Raw genomic sequence first — 20,144 nt, 5'->3', positions numbered from 1 at the left:
CTTTGGCGATGAGGAAAAGGGCTTTGAGAAGTCAGGAGACTTCTTCAGAGTCATCCTGGCACGTGGTCAAGGCAGGGGTTGAACCAGCGCCTACCCATAATTCTCCGCATTCACCGTAGCCACTGTGCTTCCGTTGTTCAGTCGCCTCAGTTTTTTTTTCCCCCAAGACAGGGTTTCTCTGTGTAGTTTTGCGCCTTTCCTGGATCTCGCTCTGTAGACCAGGCTGGGATTAAAGGCATGAGCCTCCATTGTGGCTCCTCAATTCTTGACCTGTGGCTGTGGAGAGCGTGGGTGGTGGGGGTGGGTGGCAGATCCTGCTGTGTGGCCGTCTGACCTTTACCAAGACATAGCCCTGTTTCATGCGTGAGTGTTCCTGCCAGAGCAGACAGGTCTCTGAGGCCACCCTGTGCGTCCATCCAGCCCCGAGGAGGTGCCGTCTTCAGCGGCGTTGCCAGAGCCGACATCAGGACTAGGATCCGGCCAAGCGCTCCTCACTGCCCCGGGACTTTGACTTAGCTTCCTGTCCACTGTGTGTGGTGCTTAAGAGGTGCTCACACACACACACACACACACACACACACACACACACACACACACACACACACACACACACCCGGCAGTGCTGCCAAGGATCTGGCTCACGTCTCTTGGCCCTCCAGAAGTCCCCGTCAGTCCTGGGTACCTTTGCAGTCCTGAGGTCTCCCTTCAGACCTAACACTTCTCAGTGCTTTCCTGATGAGTCTTGATAGCGTTTGTTGAGATCAAGGGTCTCGTTTTCCTTGTGATCAGCCCCACAAGCACATGGCTGACTATGCTGCTGGCCCTGAGTTTGTCTGCCCGGTGGCCAGTGGGATGGAGATGACGTGAGAGAAGTGCTGTTCCTTTGCTCCCTGACCTTTGAAAAGTGTCGTGTAATGTTGTCCCTGGCCTGGGCACCACAGGGCCTGCACCCCATGCCCTCTGTTCTTTGGTGGGCGAGCCAGAGCTGCCTTGTTCTGTCTTGATTTGAAAAGTCATGAAACGGTTAAATTTGGGCGGGACACATTAAGACTTACCGACTCCTACTGGGCTTATAAATTTGACAGTGTAGAGAAGCGTATTTGGCCTCCCAAGAAATGGGGTTTATCTGAGATAGAATTTTAATGAAAAAGTCGGCTGTGGGTTGGAATAAGGTGTTTTCAAGTCAACTGAATTGGAAAAATGAAAACGAGTCTTGCTTGGTGAAGTCGCTTGACTCTCGCACAGCCTTAGAAGGTGACTGGTCATACTGCAGGCCACTTACCCGTTATTAGCTTAATGGCCCCTGACGGCCGTTAAGTAGATTCTTTCCCCTTCTTTTTAAAATCCAGTCCTAGGTTCATGGTCACTCCAGTTCCAGGATAAGTCGGGGTACCATGACCTGCTGTGACGACAAAGCATGGCGGAAAGCCAGGGACAGCACCCTAAACGTGTACTACGGCCCTCAGGTGGGACCGGAGTGTTAGCTTTTTCCTTAGCCGTTTTCCTAGTTTGGCATAGAAGAACTAAAATAGGCCAGTGCTGGCTCTCACTTCACTCCCTGTCCTCAGCAGGGCCCAGGTTCTTGGGTAACTCTTCCATGAGGTGGTTCCTCAGAGGTGCCCGTGTGAATCTCCTTCTTTCCCTGTTAGCTGGATCCCCATGTGCCAGGTCCTTAACACGCTTGAGGCTTCTGTCACTGTGGACATGGGCTGGCTCACAGAGTGCCCATGGGCAAGGGGGTGGAGCATGCTTTGTGAAGCCCGAACTTGTGTGAAGGAATTTGATTGGCTGATACACTCTCTGGTATATGAAAAGGTGATTAAGCACCATGGTTTCGTGATGGAAGCTGCTAGCATGGATGCAAACGTTTTGGACTGTCCACAGTAGGGTCCCCTGGATTTCTACTAACTGACCCGGGAAGTGGTGAACGGCTCTCTGATGGCAGGAAGTCCACTCAGGAGTCGCAGGGTTTTGTGCTACAGTCTGCAAGACTGGAGTTCCTACATGCCCATTTCCCATGACCACCAAGTGCTAGTTGAAGTAGCCTTCTCCATCTTCCTTATCCTCAAGGCTCTCCAGCCTGTGATCATTAGCCTCTTCTGTCTTCTCCTGGCATTCTAGTGGTGTTGACCTTGAGTCCCAGGACCTTGTGAGTCCCTAGCACTCACTGGGTTCTCTTGAGCCTCCTCTAAACTTTTTAATTTTTATTATTTTACATTACGTGTGTATGTTCCATATGGGTATGTGCACATGAGTGCAGGCCTTCGTGGAGGCAGTGCGTTGGATCTCTTGGACCTAGAGTTACAGAAGCCTGAACTGCCTGGTGTGGGTGCTTGGAACTAACTCCAGTCCTCTGCAAGAGCAGTGTACAGCCTACTGCTGAGCCTCCTCGCCAGCCTCCTTTTACATTTTATTAAATTAATTAATTTTTATTTGATCCATAATATTTGTGCGTGTTTATAGGGCGTGGTATCGTCATTTTACAGTGTACACAGCATGTAATGATCAACTCGGTGTAATTAATATTTCTAGTTCCTCAAATATTGTCATTTCTATGTCAACAGTCTCCTTTTAAAGATAAGGAGACTGAGGCACAGGGAAGTTGAGAAACATGTCCAAGTTTGTATAGTTGAACTATAAAGCAGGGATTTTAAGTCAGTCAAGGTGGTCTGACCTCAGATTCCTGTCCTAAGAATTCTAAGTGATCAGCCAGACACTAGTTCACGGGCCAAACAATCCCAGAAAAGTCAGCGTTTTCCATAGCCTGCATCTGCATTTCTGACACCAGAGAAGAGCCAAGCTCCACTTCTCTGATTTCTCTTCTAATTTTCTTCCTCTCAGTCCTTCCCTTTTCTTAGTGCGTCTGGAACGCACAGGGACTTTGGAAGCGAATGCAGAACTATCTGAACTGACCCCACAGAGAATGTTCAGGGCTCAGCACCACCATCTTCCAGGAGGTAGCAGAAGAGGGAAGGAGTGGATGGGACCTCCTACTGGGACAGCTGTGGGGAGTTAGGACAGTCCCCACAGAGGTCTGCTGAGGTGGTCTGCCTTGTCTCCCACTGTGCTCCAAGGGACCATCGGGAGCACACAGGACAGCCAGGCCTCATGGATGTGAAGGGTGGCTGCAACTTGGGTGCCATGCAGCCATTGCTAGTAAAACCAGCTTTCCCGTGGCCCTGATCTTCTGAACAGAGAAGGAGAGGACCCCGGCATTTGCTTTGTGGGTCCGTCTTCAGTACAGAGACTTAGGTCCTCCCTCTAAAGATGGTGTGTGCTTTATCCCTCACCGGGAATGACTTGGGACCTGCAGGGGGAGAGTGGTGTGAGCAGAGGGGACAGGCTCCGGGAGAGATGACGATTGTGACACTCTTCTGTATTTAACCGCTTCTGCTCGCCTTCTCCAGCAGCAGCGTCCTCGTTAAACGGATGTTCAGGCCCATGGAAGAGGAGTTTGGCCCAACACCATCCAAGCAGATTAAAGAAGAAAACATAAAGCGAGGTAACTCACCCCCTGAACTGAACCAGTGCCGACCCCGGGGGGGGGGGGGGCTTTTCCTCACACAGATAGGCAGTTACAGACTTTTCCTTTGGCTTGGGAGAATGGCAATGTGTCTCCTGACTCATGCAGCAGTGATACACAGTTCAGAAGAGGTGTGTGTGTGTGTGTGTGTGTGTCTGTGTGTGTGTGTGTGTGTGTGTGTGTGTGTGTGTGTGTGTGTGTGTCTGTGTGTGTCTGTGTGCTGTTAGCAGAAGGATTCCCACCCCTGCTCCACCACAGAATGCAGCTAATGAAAGCTGAATCCCTGGGTGAGCCCTCTAGTGGTCTGGAGCCCAGCACATGCCCAGGATGCTGTCAACAAGGCCAGCAAAGGAAGGCGGGCACTCCTGACTCCCGCCCCTACCCCTAACACACCCAGAACGCTTCAGCACCTTCCAGGCGCCCCTGAGCAACCAGGACAATCATGTTCCAAAGACAGTGGTTTGAGAAGAGGCCTTTTGTATGCGATGCTCATTTTAATAGACTGTAATGCCAGGTTTCCCTAGGGTCAGCCTGCTGGAAATTGCTTCCCCTTCTTTAGGCTGTTGAGAGCTTCAGGAAGAAGTCACAGAATTTCCACCAACTAATTCCATCAAATACTAGCAATCAGTTTTTTCTTCCCCGTGAATTTAATTTCCTTATCTGGATGTAATTAGGGTCTGTGTTCTAAGTGGTTCTGTATTTTACTCACACAGCCTCCCCTTTTGATAACCTTTATCAAGGTTTCTAGATAAAGTTTTCACTGGCATGTAGGCTACACAGCATTGCTTCAAGAGACTAAATTTGTAAATCGTTGGCAATGTGCAGTCTGCTTATTTAACTGGAATTTCATTTTTATATTTGATAAAGAGAAGGCACCGCTCTCTCTTTCCTCTCTCCTCTTCTCCCTCCATCGTGGTCTAACTGAACATTCACTGTCCATAGCAGGGGGCTTGGGCAGAGTCCCTGTCACGTGGTCTGTATGAGCAGAGGCTTCAGGGAAGGACGCCTTGGGGATGGAGGAGGGGAGGTGTTGGGGTTTGGATTTATCGGCTTTCATGGTCCAGTTCTTGTTCTCAAGCAGGTGGTGATGGTAGCTAGGAGGACATTTGACCACAGTTGAGATCTAGGCTCATGGGTTGTTGTTTTTTTTTTTTTTTGACCTGAGCTGTTTTCCTTAGTGTGGAGAGATGCAGGGTTTCGGCTTTGGCCCCCTTTTTCCCATGTAAGGGAGGTTATGTCCTCGGGCTGCGGCATTGCACCTGGGCCACGGTGGCCATTTTCCCCCTGGAGCTGCCTGGCAGCATGGTCACCAGAGCGGTGAGCACAGTTGGAGGCACAGTGACCAGGAGAAGCAGCAGCAGGGGTGGCCATGTCCTGCAGGCACATCTTGGCCTCTCTGAGGGGCATCCACATCATTAAGGATCCGCGGTCTCTGTGCACCCCATCTTAGTGAGTAGCCTCTCCAATTCAGAAGTTTTACAGAGAAATGAATAGAGAAGCTGTGCCCCAGTCGGAGGTTATAAGAACCCCAACTGCTTCCTGACAGTTTCTGTAGGTTGAAGACTGGGTCTCTTTGTGTGGGGGTCTAGAGTGAGTTTACCACATGGGCCTCACTTCACAGAACCCGCAGGCAATCCGATGGACCCTATCGGATTGGTAGACCCTAGTGTCCTGTCAGGTGACCCAGGCATGGGGAGCGTAGGCCATTCGGGCCATGGCAGGGCTTGAGCTGGACTCAGATCTGCGATTCTCCATCTCCGAAGTCCTTCCTGGACTGTCCCAGGCAGTGGTATCCTGTTGACCTGCCAGGTCCGTGCACCTGTAGCTTGTCTGCCTGGCCTTCTCACGTCCCCAGTGTCGTCCCTTCCTAGACTTGATGCTCCATGATCTTCATAACTCAGAGATCCTTGAACCCCCCCACTTCCGGGCCCTCACCATGGCAAAGGCTGGCTGGGAAGCATTGTCTCATGGCTTTCCCTTCATGATTCTCACGATGGTGTCTGACTCATCTGAAGCCTGCTCAACTCTCCTAGTGGACCACAAACTCCCAAAGGCAGAGGCTGGGATAGCTCGCTCTCTGCTACACCACCAGCTCTTGGTGAATACAGCCTGTGGCACCCAGAAGCTCTCAGTGGTGTTCACTGAATGAGCAAAGGTGGAAATGAAAGTCACAGGAAAGAGTAGTCACAGGAGACACATGCCACCTTGAGAAACTCAAGCGAGGATACAGGCGGCAGAGCGTTTACATTCCAAAAGGCGTTAGCAGGGCAGGCGATGTCATCTTGAGACACCCCTGTGACAGGGAGCGGTCCCCTGGCCTCTAGTCACACTGTGCCCCCTTCTCTTGTAGTGCTTTTGTACGTGAGGAAGGAGAACGATGACGTGTTCGACGCTCTGATGCTGAAGTCGCCCACGGTGAAGGGTCTGATGGAAGCGGTAAGCCCCGTCCGCCGGCAGGAGCCCTGCCCTGTTCGCCTCGGCGGAACCTCTTTAGAACAGTGTGGCCCCCAGGCTCCAGAATGCGCTTTGGAAAGAAAAGGAAGAGCTGAGATCTTTGGGGATACCCGCTTCTGTGTCAGGGCCTGTCAGTGTGCGAAGACAGACTCGTGGAATGGCTGTCACATTCCTGTCGGTTTAGTCATCCCAGTCAGATGACGTAGAGGACGGTTTCAAATATACACAACCCCAAATCTGTGCAGTGCCTTGTTGGCTACAGCAGCATATTCCAAAGGAACATGTGGGTTAAGGAGAAGGATCTGTTGCAGAACTACAAACGATTCTCCCCGCCTCCCCGCTGACCCAGAGCAGGGTTAGTCAGCACGGCCGAGGGAAAACTCAGTTTCTGTCTCAGTCACACTTCACCCGGCTTCGACTGTGCCGTGAGTGTGCGCTGTGTTCTCACACTGCCTGGTGTACAGGGTAGTAGGGGGTAAGGGCTGTGTAGTCATGGGAACACCAACAGGGAGCATCTCTTGCCCCTCCTGGTGGACTGCTGGACTGAGAACTTTCTGACGGGACAGCATTTGGGCTTGTGGCCAAATATTGTGGTGCAAGGAAATTCCTATGCGTAGAGCCGCGGGGTCGCCTGCCCATCCCCTTCACTTGTTCCTTCCCTTGGTGTCCAACATGGTAGATGTGTTACAAACCAGTGCTTCATTCCTTCTTACAGCTAGCAGAGCCCTGTCCCACTGTCTGGACACAACATGTCCCACTGTCTGGACACAACATGTCCCACTGTATGGACACAACATGTTTCATCTTTTCATTTATTCAGCTGACAGGCCATTGTCTTTCCTTTTGGGGTGCTATTGTGATGCACTGCTGTGAATATTCATGGGCTAGTTTTGGTTTAGACATCTGTTTCCGGTTCTTTGGGAGTAGAGGTGGAGTGAAACTGCTCAGGGCGACGCAAAATGCCATCTAGCATGTGATTCAATTTATCAGTAATATCAGAATCAATGACTTCATGGGGAGAGGAAGCAGGGGGGTGGTTGCCAGGGGTTTGGGAGCAGGAGGTGGACAGTGTTTAACGCATAATGCAGCGTGGAAATGATGAGGGTGTTTTAGAATCCCAGTGAACCGCTGTGAAATATTGTGAATGTATCATGATTGTCTATCTATCTGTAGTTCTTACTGACAATCAGAAAAATTTAGAATAATGCACAAGAATGGGACCACTGTGGGTGTCATGCTGCCCTGCGTTGGTGTCTCATGGCCCCAGGTCATTCTGAGCGAAGCAGCGAGGCCACCCTCCAAAAAGCACAGATGGAGGACCTGGTAGTTTTTTTTGTTTTTGTTTTTGCTTGTCATGATTGGTGGGGGAATATTGATTTCTGTTCTACACAAAACAGAAGCAAGCCCAGAAGCAAATGCAAGAAAGCATATGGAATATGTCCCTTCTAATGACCATAATTTTGTTGTTGTTTCTTTGTTTTGTTCTGAGACAGGGTCTCACTGTGTAGACAAAGCTGGCCTATAATTCAGAAATCTGCCTGCCTGTGTGCCCCCCTCCAGTGCTGGGACTAAAGGCCTGCACCTCCACACCCAGCTCTGATGTTTAAACTGAGCAGACCAACAAAAGGCTTAGAAGGGATGAACCAAGATTTTTTTTTTTTATAATTTGCTTTTGTGTTTTGCCATAGGTGTTAGGTGCCCTGGAACTGGAGTTTATAGACAGTGTGAGCTGCCATGTAGATGCTGAGAATTGAACCCCTGTCCTCTAGAAGAGCAGTCAGTGCTCTTAACTGCTGCGCCATCTCTCCAGCCCCGAAACAAAAATATTTTTTAAAAATTTATTCTTCTCTCATATAATACCTGATCATAATTTCTCCTCCCTCCACTCCTCTTACCCCCTTCTCCCCTTTCCCCCTAGATCTGCTCCCTTCAGAGAAGAACAAGCCCCCCAGGGATACTGAACACCACATAACAAGATACAAGACTAGACACAAACCCCCATCAAGTCTGGATGAGGCAACCCGATAGGAGGAAAAGGGTCCCAAGGGTCAGAGACACCCCCACTCCCACTGTTAGGAGTCCCGCAAAACCCCCAAGATACACAACCACCTCATGTATGCAGAAGACCTGCTTCAGTCCCGGGGGGCCCCCATGAGCCTTGCTTAGAAAGTGCTGCTCATAAGCGTGTCTGCAGGTTATTTCCAGTGTGTGTTCTCAGTCCTTAGTGCTAGAGATGCTGATTTTACTGAGAATCCAGGCTGACCTCGATTCTCTTGCCTCAGCCTCCTGAGCACTGGATTATGGGACTGCAAGTGTATACCGCCAGGACCTGCTGGAGTCGGTTTTTAACCAGCTCCTCAGGGATCCAGAACAGGTGCGAACTGATGTGCTGTGCTGGAATCCTGCTTTGATCCTTGGTGTCTTTTCATTTCCTTCTGTAACATCTGGCCACTTTCACAAGTGCAGATGTGACCTCACTGGACCACCATGGAGCAAGTCACTCCCCTTGCCCCAACAGCAGCTCAGCAGCTTCAGCCTGAACGTCTCTTGTCTCCTTCAAGGGGAGCCTACCACACTTGCAATGTTTTGGTAGATGGTGATAGGGAGGGGAGCAGGGAGATGGGTTAGCATTTGAGCTAAGTTGGGGTCCCTCTATGGCTCTGGGCAGGTTCTGGAACAAAAGGTTTCTTTAAAGTCCCAACACAAACCTCCTGCTTACCTCTGGGGTGTGGCGGGTGGGAAAGATGGTCAAGAAGAGCCCTGTCGGGGTCCTCAGGGGATGTGGGCTGGCAGTGAGCTGCCCGCTGAGTTCATGGACCTTAGGGTGTCATGGAGGACCATAGCCTATGCTGAAGGAGGGCTCCAGCACCTGGTGAAGATGTTGTCTTTTGAAGAACACTAGATCTTGCTTATGTAGTTTTATCCTGAATTTATTTGGATCTCTGTGTGAAGTAAGAAAACACTCACTGGAATGTAGATCCTCTGAGGACCAGGACATTTTAATATTATACTCACATTTACCAGTACATGTTTGTAGGTTGGAATATATAGGTGTGTGTGTGTGTGTGTGTGTGTGTGTGTGTGTGTGTGTGTGTGTATTACATATGTCACATTCATATGTATATTGTAGTGTGTATATATAAAATGAATACAAAAATACATAGTCATCTCTCCATATCTCGAATTGGTTCCACGACCCTCTGTAATAACAAACCCCATGAGTGCTCAAGTCCAAGTCCTTTATATCAAGTGGTGTATTTGTATATAATCCCTGTGCATCCCCCCCCCACGCTTTAAACCACCCTAGTTTACACTGCCTGACAGATAGAAAAGCTATGTGAATAGCATTGTTTAAGAAATAATGACAAAAAAATCTGTACACATTCAGTAAAATACAACTTTTACAAAATAAGTATTCTTGATCTCTGTAAGGTTAAGCCTGTGGGTGCAGACCCTGCAGTTACAGAGGGCAGATTGTATATGCGCATGTATTGATAGTGGCATAAATACGGATAATATGTGTTTGTGTAAAATAAACCCACTTATGTGAGTATGTAGATACTTTCCTTTAGTGGTCAGTGTTCTAGTCTTTGGCCTCAGAAAACTTCTCTTCAAAATCTGGCAGTGTTCCTCACCAGCTAGACAAAGTTTCTTAGCCTGTTTTTCATTCCTAAAATGGAAATAATGAGTATCTGGCTTCCAGGGCCATGGTGAGAACCAAATGAGACAGCCCAGGCAGGAGCTTCTCTCTGGCTCGCTAAGGCCACGGTGATGGAGTCTTTCTTACTAAACCGTTCTTGTCCATCTGTGTCCACCCCACCCCACAACCTTGGTTTTAGTTTTTCAAGACAGGGCTTCTCTGTGTAGCCCTGGCTGTCCTGGAACTCACTCTGTAGAGCAGGCTGGCTTTGAAATCATAGAGATCCTGCCTGCCTCTACCTTCCAAGTGCTAAGATTAAAGGTGTGCGTCACCACCCAGTCTAAACCATCCTTTCGAGTAGGAACCAGCATTAGAAAACACATTGTGCTGTTCAGACTCCGGGTTCTCAGTGCTCACTGTCCAAAAGGATGGATGACAAACCCATGGTATAGTAACCTACTCATGTGAAATGTGTGCCAGTGCAGGGGCTGGGGGAATGAATGGTGCCAGGGTCTCCTCCAAGCTCCTGAGCCAGAGAAGACACCTGCTCTGAGGGGTAGGCATTATGTCTCCCAGTCCAGCGTCCCACAGAAAGCGAGCCCCCAAAACAAGACAGCATTATGACTCTTTACCTTCATATTTTGTTTTGACTCAGTTTCAGAATAATGCTGTCATTTAAAGTTTATTTATTTGTAATTTTGGTGACAACTAAAAGTTCCTTGTGGATAGATAGCCTGAGCGTCAAGTGAGGAGAAAAACTACTTCTGAAGTAACTTTGTTAAGAGATATAGTGCTTGCCAAGCCGCCTTTGACTCTGTCACTTGAGAAGGATTTCCTGCGGGCACAGGCGGCCCCACCCCCTACCAGGAACACCGTGGAGCCTCACTCCTGTAAGTGTTTCAAAGGTGCCCACTCAGAGCCCAGTCACAGCCTTTGCATCCAGCCCCTGTGCCCCTCCCGGCAGACTCCCCAGGAGTGGCTGAGGACCAGCAGAAGTAGTAGGCTCCCTGCTTGAACACAAGTGTTTGGGAGTGTTGACCTGGTGTGTAGCCTCACCTGAACTGGCCCTGTTCTTCCCTAACAGCTATTCCCTTAGAGTAGAAATAGCCCCCCTCATCATACATTATGGGGAGCCAGATATTTATATATATATATATATATATATGTATATATATATATATGTATATATATGTATTTAAAATATATATATATTTAAACCAAGTAATGGCCCCATAAACTATTTCCTAAGCGTGCCCCTGTGGATGTAGAATCGGCCTGGCCTGGGGCACCCCCTCCGTTGGCCACTAGTAGTTTAGGAAGACCAACCGCTGTCTCTGTTGATAAAGGAACTCAGTCATCCAGAGCCAGCAGACTCACAACTCCAAGAGTCAAAGTATGACCCATCAGGTCTGTGTGTCTGTCCTGCAGTCACTTCTGAGACAGGGCCGTCTGCCTGACAGCCAGCGTTCCCACTGTTCACTACGTTTCTGGATGAGCTATATGAGAAGGATGGCCCCGGCATCACCTAGCTAAACATTCCTAGGAAGCAGAGACAGACCCTGGGTGATGTGCTGACCCACGGCTGAAGACTGGGCTGCCCTCCATAGAGAGCGGGCTCCCATTTCCCCGTCCAGATTCCCCATTTCCAATCAGCTGTAAATTACTAGAATATAAGAAGAAAATGTATACCGGAGTACAAAGGCCTTTCAAAAGCCTTTTACGTACTTTATTGCACTTCTGGCACTAGCACCCAAGGCGGTAGATGCTATAGCAGTTTTGAACAAAGCAAGGTTTAGCTGATTTCCTCCCTCAGTGGCTCCCACACTTCCTGTCCCATCTTCCTTGGCAATCTCCCGCAGTCTCTTCCTCTTTCATGTCATGTGTCTTCTTTTTTTCTTGCAGTCTTTTTAAAAATTCTTTTTCTTCAATAACAGTGATGAAATGTGGCTTTGTCATCTAGACAGAATAGAACAGTATTCCCATCCTTCCTTCAGGTGTGAATTGACATTTGAGTCAGGTGCCACGTCAGGCAGATTCATGAACAGATTGGGGGTGGCGGCTGTTTCTGTAGCCACATGGATTTCCTACAGCCTGTGAGTCAGGCCACGTGACAGGGTGTGGGGTAGCTCTGTTACAGGCGGTATGCTCGCTTAAAAAAAACAAATCTGTGTGTTTTTGTGCGTGCACAAGAGTGTATTTTCACGTGTGAGCATGACCGGGGCCTGTGTGGAGGTCAGGACAACCTTGAGGTCACTTCCTGTCCACCCCCCTGGAGTGCCTGCTTGGATGCTCCCCCACCTAAGCTCCTGTCCACACCCTCTGAGGGCCTGCCAACAGTCGGAAGCTGTGGCTTTGGCCAGCCACCTGGGGAAATAACTCCAGAAATACTGTGGAAGCTGGCCGCTCTCAGGTAGTTTCTGTGGGCTGGTTCTGCTCAGTGAGTGGTTCTAGAACCCCAGGGAATGAGTAAGGAAGTTAGGCCACTCGAGAACGTCATTGCTTCAGCAAGAACTCAATTCAACTCAGAACCCAAAGGACAGAACTAGTTCACCTTACTGGCTCCCTCCCTCCCTCTCTGGGTCTCATGCAGCCCAGGCTGGCTTCAGAACTTGCTGTGTAGCAGAGGATGACCCAGAGTGCTGAGACTACAAGTGTGCACCACCACACCCAATTTATGCACTCCTGGGGATCAAATCCAGGGCCTTGTGCATGCTAGGCAAGCACCCTACCAACCTAGCCAAAACCAGTGGCTCCCTCTTGATTTGCATATGCAAATATGGACACCAGGAGGCTTGACAAATAGTGTAGGGGCCTCAGTGGGAGGAAGAGAGAAGAGTGGAGGACTTCTGAGAGGCAAAACATTTCTGATGAACTTCTCAAGTTTAATTTCCCGTTTTATTGAACTATGGTCCAGTGTGGCCTGTCTTTGTTACCTACTACATGACAGAGTCTCTTTGGGAGGTGGGATATGCCATGATCAATCAAGGCATTCTGATTTTTCTACAAGGTTTCGCCAATTCTGAAACTGTTTGCCCCGGTGCTGAGCTGTGGGGACACAGTTTCCTGATGGCCGTTCTCTTAGCTTCTGCTTCTCACGGCATCGTGCTCCTGTTCATCGGCTTTGCTCCTGATCATCAGCTTTGCTCCTGTTCATCGGCTTTGCTCCTGTTCATCGGCTTTGCATTTTCTCTGCCTGTTCATTCGTTTACATTCTCTTCGGATGAGTGTTTCGAACACAGGGTCTGTCAGTGGGCTTTGCCGCCTCCGTGCTCCCGTTAGGAAGGTTTTTCTTTCCGTTTATTAACATGGCGCACGTGGAAGTCAGCGAACAACTCTCTAGTCAGAGTTCTCGCCTTGCACCTTGTCGTTTCGGGGGGCTGAACTCAGGTTGTCAAGCTTGGTAGCAAGGGCCCTTACCCATGAGCCATCTCACTCACCAAGAAGCGTGCTGCTTTTGTTCTTTTAAAAAACGTTTTGTTCATTCCGACTTATTCTCATCAGCACCACCAGGTGGCTGCTTACCCAGGCTGCCTTTACCGCCTACCTCTCTGTCCTCAGCCCAGATGTCTTGCTTCTGGGTATATGGAGGGTGAAGAGTTCTTTCTGCCCTGCAGTGGGAACGGAAGGGTAGGAACTAGGGTTCTCTGGAACAAACTCTTCTCAGGATGCCAGCTCCCTCCTCAGGCTCTTCAGCCCACTTCTAGCCTGTGCTGTCCTCTCTAAGTGTGGCCCCAAACCTCCCCTGCCTCCGCGGCCTGTGAGCCACTAGTCATTTCGTAGTGAAGGGCATGGCGCATATTTGGAACTGATCTTCCCAGAATGCATCTTTCAGCTCTTGCCACTTTGCACTTAAAAAAATGACACAGTCGTGAAAATGAGCACTACAGATTACAGTCGTGAAAATGAGCACTACAGATTATAGTCGTGAAAATGAGCACTACAGATTACAGTCGTGAAAATGAGCACTACAGATTACAGTCGTGAAAATGAGCACTACAGATTACAGTCGTGAAAATGAGCACTACAGATTATACAAAATAGAGGGAGCTTGAATCCAACATTTATCAACTGGAGCCGCCATTAGTGGATTCAACATGTCATTTAAATATTTTCTGTACATGTAAACATACACAAAGGTTTAAAATGCAGACAAGATTATGCTATATAGACAAATTTCCACTGATTTGCCCCACCTAATATGATAAGCAATATAAGCTTTTCATATTTTTTAAATGCAATCTGAAGAAAATATCAAGATATTTATGGGCGTTAAGAAATGTTCTCTATTATGAACAGTGATATTCAGAACATCTCTGAGTATGAGAATATTTCTGTGTATCAGATTGCTAGACATGAAGTCTGTGGCTCAGAACACATGTGCTTTTAAAAACTTCATGCTCTGCCAGACTTCTTTCCCAGGAGGCTGTGCTTCCCTGTCCCGTCCACAGAACCTGAACACCGCTGTCCTCACACTCTGACCAGTGTTAGATTATCACTTCATTTTGGTTTGGTTTTAGGTTTGTTTTTAATGTGTCAGTGTGTCTGCCGTGTGTGTGTGTGTGTGTGTGTGTGTGTGTGTGTGTGTGTGTGTGTGTGTGCAGGTACTCACGTGAGCCAGAAGAGGGCGTCAGATTCCCTGGAGCTGTGGGCCAAAAGCAGAAAATCTTTTTTTTTAACCTTCTGAGCTGCCTCTCTGGTCTCTCATTTGCGTTTTTGATAGTTTGATAACTTAAAAGTACTATCCTACTATTTTTTTCATTTGAAAAATGTAAATAAAAGTGCAGTACAGTTTTCATATGTTTAGTACCCAAGATTTTTCTTCTCTGAAATGCATTGTGTTTTCTCCCCTACCCAGCTCCCCGCCCAGTTCTTTTTAACTTCCAGCAGTTTGCAGTGTGTCTGCTATTTGTATTTTAAAATGCTTCCCAGCTTGTTATTTATTTATTTATTTATTTATTTATTTATTTATTTATTTATTTATTTATTTATTTATTTGTGGTGGGTTTTGACCTACTGGTATTTTCATATTCTACATTGTTATTAATATTTAACGTTTTTTACAGGTTTCATGTCTCCCTAGAAAACTGTACTTTATACTTTGTATAAAGAATTAATTCATGTTTATTTTTTTCCTGAACTTTTATGGTCTCATCCTTCGTATATAAATCTTTTATCCACCTGAACCTTTTTTCTGACTACCTATTGATGCTGGCCTGGAGCGTACTACATAGCTCACGTGATAGTCTGCCCTAGTGCTGGGGTTACAGGTGTGTGCCACTATACCTGGCAGGCTCACTTGAAATCTGGTTTGAGGTATGGCTACCTATTTAACCCAACATTGTGATTAGAAGCTTTTTTTGTTTTTTAAACCAATTGGAAATGCCGATAATCAATTTTCAAGCTTGTTTGGGTGAGTGATCTGTCCAAAGAGAATAAAAACAGGGTGGTATTAGACACAAACTGACACACTCGCAGGCTGTGTGCTCACATCATGATCTGCAATTCTTGTTTCTTTTCTCTTCCTGCCAAGGACCGAGAACATGGGACTTGATGGAAGCAGTCGGGGACATAGTAGTTAGGTTGTGACCCTATCAGTTGCTAACTCTGATCTGGAGCTCCATTCACTTCTAGAAACCTCATTTTACTAACCTATAAAGCCAGCAGCTTGGGTGGTTCAGGGAAAATGAGGCCTTTTGTTCCTTATTAATGAGATTTTCCACCTTGTCTCATGAGGGGAGACTGTCCGGGCTCAGGGCAACGTGAGAGTTGAACTGGAATGTTCCACATTGCTTCCCCTGCTGACCAGCTTCCCTGTTATTCCTCTTTCAGCTGTCTGAGAAGTATGGGCTGCCTGTGGAGAAAATCACAAAGCTTTATAAGAAGAGCAAAAAGGGGTAAGGAAGAGCTAACCTCGGCTAGCTTCCATGTCTGCAGGGTGCAGTTTAAAATGGTACTTTCTTTACCTCTTGTTACCTCCGGGGCCCACGATGCCGGTTAAAGGTCTTTAGTGACTGAGGCAGAGAGACCCACAGTGCACCGCCAGGATGTCCCCTGAGATGCACCTGTAGACAGCGTGACGAGTGGACCAGAGGGATAGAGAGGTGGTGGGGACACAGTGGAAAGTGAAGGGGTCACCCCTCTTGACGTTGGCTCCTGAGTGACCCAGTAGGGACAATAATTTGTTGAGGATATCGGAAATTATTCCAAGGTAATCATTCATGGAATCTTCTCAGATGGCCGTGGGACCTGTTTGTCCTTCCTGGTTGGGTGGTCAGGGGACTGTGGGTTCCCTGCCCAGTGATTCATCTGTCTCCCTGTTTCCCCTCACTAATCCATGAGCTTACAGTAAGCAGGCCGCTTCAGCATTTCACTCCAGGTCTCACGTTCAGTAAACAGAACACAGGTTGGAGAGCGGGGCCTATGGTCCGAGACTCAGGAGGCCATTCACCTCTGCCCCTTTTAAGGCCCCCAGGGCTCCCTCTGACCCCTCACTAGGGCAACATGACCTGGGATTCCCGGACTGTCTGAATTTGGAGCCTTTGGCTGACTGAGCATCGAACTTGAGCTCTTGCTGGGAACTCAATGAATGTGTGCTGCAATTTTTTTCAATACAGTGGACTGGGGAGACTCTGAGTGGTGCCTCAAGTCCTGATGGCTAGAGCGCCTCACTGTGAAGGCCTGTGCACAGGCTTGTGTCCTAACAGAACACACTAAGCGTGGGTCGTGCTTACGTTTGTAAAGGAAGAAGCTGATGCCAGGACAGGCAAAGCGGGCAGCCCTATAAAACAATTCAGTCAGTTGTTCCTTCCCAAACTGACAGGAAGGAGAGTCACGGAGGGGTGCTGGAGGGTGGCTTCCTGGTCAGGCGCACCTGTGGCTCCTCCACAGGACCCTGGTTCAGTTTTCAGCACCCACACGGTGGCTCACACCGTCCGTCCGCCATTCTAGTCCCGGGTGATTAAATGGCCTCTTCCGAACGTCACGCACACATATGGTACACATACATACTTTCAGGCAAACACCACCGTGGGGCAGGCAGGGGAGGAGGGGTGGGTGGCTTGCAGGGGGAAGGCAAAGCCGGCTTTCGACCTCGCCTAGGCCTCACTGGCTGGGTTGTTTCTTACTTGCAAATTACTGACGATGAAGCTTGTCTCGAAGCCGTGTGCACTGTCTTTCCTGCACGCATGTGTGCGGTCAAGGGCAGCTGAGGTTCGCAATCAAAATCCTTAGGGTCCGAACTATGTGGGCTGTGGTTCAGTAGCCAACAATTGTTTGGCTCTCGGCTAACTTCTCTGAGGCGGAACGGTTGGGCCAAAAGATCTCAGAAGCCCTGTTTAATAAGAAATTGTAAGGGTAGTTCAGGGAAACTGAGGCTCTGAGGAACGAGAAGGTTTCTGTTTTAGGGGAGGGAAGTAGACGGTTAGGGACACCCAGCCTGAAGGGTGTTCCTGCACCGAGCCCCCTGTTCACTGGCTTTGTCTCCCCCCCATCTCCCCCAACTGTGACAGCATCCTGGTGAACATGGACGACAACATCATTGAGCACTATTCAAATGAAGACACCTTCATCCTCAACATGGAGAGCATGGTGGAAGGCTTCAAGATCACGCTGATGGAGATCTGAGCCCTGGGCACTGTCCTTGACAGGAGCTTTCTTCAGGGCGCTCCTTCCTGGGACAGAGGGGATGGGATCTCGCTGGCCCAGAACCTGGAGCTCCATCCCACCCGCCTCACAAGACTGTTACAAGACTGTTGGGAAAGGGGCGGGCCCAAGGCCCAGTGACTGTCCGCGTCCGACTCCTCCATCTGCTCCCCATGGAGCTGAAGCCTGAGCCCCTCAGCAAATTTCTTTGGGCCTCTCAGGCCCTTATTTATTGCCCATCTCCCCCCCCCCCCCGCCCCCCAAGCCTGGAGTCCAGGCCCTTCAGGACTCTACAAGTTACTGATAGCTCCACGTGAGGCATCCAGAGTGCCCCCCTCAAGGGAAACACAGCCAGTCCACTCATCTCGAAGAGCCCGGGGAACTGGTGTGTCTTTTCTGACTTCACATCTCTTGAGTGGATGGACAAGATGAGCTGCTTCTTGGTGCAGTCTTCATGGGTGGGGTAAGAAGGACACCCGTTTACCGGCCCCAAACCTTCAGATAGCTCTGAAGAAGGTCATTCTACTAAATACCTCCAGGGGATCTCTGCAAGTAGCCACTGGGCCTCGTACAGGAAGACATTCTGCTTCCATGTCAGTAGTAAGGAACACGAAGTAAGCCTAATGACCATGTACATATTTTGTACATAATATCGCAGTAATATATTTTACCTGTGGTGTGCGGGCATGCTTACTGCCTCTGGCCTGGAGAAGACACAGACCTAGAGACTCAGAGCATCCTGCTCTGTCCAAGAGGAGGCTAGACTGCACCCCCAAGTGGCCTTTAGGGTGTCATGTGACTGGTGAATGCCAGGATGGACGCTTCGATGGGCCATGCCTGAGGTCTTGAGCCCTTTCTCCTCACACGGGACGCCCTGGAGGCCATCCTACTTATCTCATGGTGGCGTGTCTGGCCAGGGCCATACTGTCAGGGCCTTGTTTAGCTTTGGTAACTTAAGCCTTTTGTAAAGTTTCTGCAGGGGTTTACGCTGGGGTGGGCCCTGTCGCTGGGACTGGGCCGACGTGGGGATCCTGGACACTGTAGCGCCTCACAGTTTACAAGCATGTCCTTCATCTCAAGTGGCCCCTTTGAAAACGCAACCGTAGTTCTGCGAAGCGAGCCAGCAGCTCGGCCTGGCTGTGAACGGCAGACGTTCTTCTCATGCTTCTGGAGACCGGAAGAGGTGGGGCTATCCACGCAGGCTGTGGAAAACCGTGGGAGCCCTGGCAGCTCCAAAACCAGCTTTGGGAGGCACTGGAGAGCTAAGGCTGGTCCTCTCCTTACCCTTGGGAGGTCAAGAGAAAAGTGCTTTCCTGAACAGTCACGGAAGCGCGCCCCACCGTGGGCTGCTCTTCTCTGAGAGGACAGGCCAGCAGCTTAGGGACTTGTCTGTGCCCCACCGTGGGCTGCTCTTCTCTGAGAGGACAGGCCAGCAGCTTAGGGACTTGTCTGTGCCCCACCGTGGGCTGCTCTTCTCTCTGAGAGGACAGGCCAGCAGCTTAGGGACTTGTCTGTGCCCCCGTGGGCTGCTCTTCTCTCTGAGAGGACAGGCCAGCAGCTTAGGGACTTGTCTGTGCCCCCGTGGGCTGAGCACTAGTTTGAGAAGCCATGCCTTTCCCACTCCCAGGCCTGGATAATGGGACGGCTTCCATGGAAAGGTCCAGATCTGCCTGGGAAGCACTTTGATGTCTTACCTGGGGGCTCAGTTGTTGGCTCCTGCTTTCTTGTCCCCCCTGCCCCCGAGGCTGACTCTAGACCAGCCATTGCTCTCCAAAGCGACAAAGAAGTTGGATGGGATGGAGAGTAGGTGCCATAAGGAAGAGGATCCTAAGGGACAGCAGGGACGCCTTTCTGAGAGCCCCGGCACTCCTTATCCTTTGTGTGGCCAAAGGCTTGCATCCTGTGCTCAGCTCTGTTCCAGTCCTCTCCGCCACTCTAAACGCCAATCCTTGTACCAGCAGCTTGGGGACCCTCCCAAGGGCGCTGCCGGTGGATCTCTGATCTATGCTCTCCAACACTTGGGGTTAGCTCAACACATGGTGGTGGACCTTATGTGTGGGTGCAGAGCTCCAGAGGAGGGAGAAGACAGATGTGCAGCAACCCCACTGGCTACCAGCTCTTCTCTCCAGTCTCTGGGAGACTGCTGGTCTGCTGGAAGGCCGAAGACAAGCCAGAGATGGCTTGGCTTTGCCTTTGTCCTGAACCCCTAAGCAATGCTCGTGATAGGCATTGCCGGAACAAGGGATAAAAGCCGGTGCCGCGAGAGAGTGTTACAGTGTCAGGTCCTGGAGCGTCCATCGGGGGCATCTGCTGTGCCAGCAGAGCTTTGCTGAGCATCCTTTTCTGAACAAAACACTCCAGCAAGCTAGAAAAGCTTGCCTCGACTTTGTCCCTGAATTAATCTCACCCCAATAAAAAACTTTCTGTCGTTGTTTTTAATCCATAGAAGATGGGGCACGCACGAAGCCAGAAAGCGTTTCCTTCCGTGTCCTCACATTGTTGAAACTTCCCCGGTATTTAGAAATTGGAACCAGCAGAGAGGTACACAGGGGGCTGTCATGGAAATCAGTTCCTAAAAGACTAAGGCATGTCCTAACGCAGAGACCTGGGAAGCATGAGATGAGTTAAAACATTTACTTCCCTTCGTATTAACAGTCATGAAAATGCAACAGGAAAGGGGGATTTGTGCCAAATTCTGAGACTGGCCCTTTCTGAAAGACAGGCAAGGGGAGATGGATGTGTGTACAGTCTGCTCCCACCTAAAAAAGAGTAAATGTAACTTAATAGTTTTGTAAATGGGAAAGGGGGAATCTATAAACTATAAATATGTTATTTTATTTTTTGTACATTTTTAAGAAGAAAAAAATAAATATAATACGAGTCAAA

At 49.3% G+C, this 20,144-nt stretch overlaps 1 protein-coding gene across 4 annotated transcripts in view; it reads left to right on the top strand.

Annotated features, from left to right (window-relative positions):
* Grhl2 (grainyhead like transcription factor 2) overlaps positions 1 to 20,144 on the top strand; it is a 140,640-nt gene extending 120,496 nt beyond the window's left edge. For 2 of the 4 annotated variants that reach the window (XM_076555871.1, XM_076555872.1), the window contains exons 13-16: positions 3,411 to 3,502; positions 5,874 to 5,959; positions 15,447 to 15,511; positions 17,126 to 20,144. In XM_076555871.1, coding sequence (XP_076411986.1) covers positions 3,411 to 3,502; positions 5,874 to 5,959; positions 15,447 to 15,511; positions 17,126 to 17,240 — 358 coding nt within the window. In that variant the 3' untranslated portion in view covers positions 17,241 to 20,144. Of the gene's footprint in view, positions 1 to 3,407; positions 3,503 to 5,873; positions 5,960 to 15,446; positions 15,512 to 17,125 lie in introns of all 4 variants that reach the window. The other 2 variants (XM_076555870.1, XM_006982808.4) reach the window with 1 other exon arrangement.

This window comes from Peromyscus maniculatus, chromosome 20, assembly GCF_049852395.1.
Source record: "Peromyscus maniculatus bairdii isolate BWxNUB_F1_BW_parent chromosome 20, HU_Pman_BW_mat_3.1, whole genome shotgun sequence".
Taxonomy (NCBI): Eukaryota; Metazoa; Chordata; class Mammalia; order Rodentia; family Cricetidae; genus Peromyscus; species Peromyscus maniculatus.
This window is presented reverse-complemented; position numbering and strand designations above follow the sequence as displayed.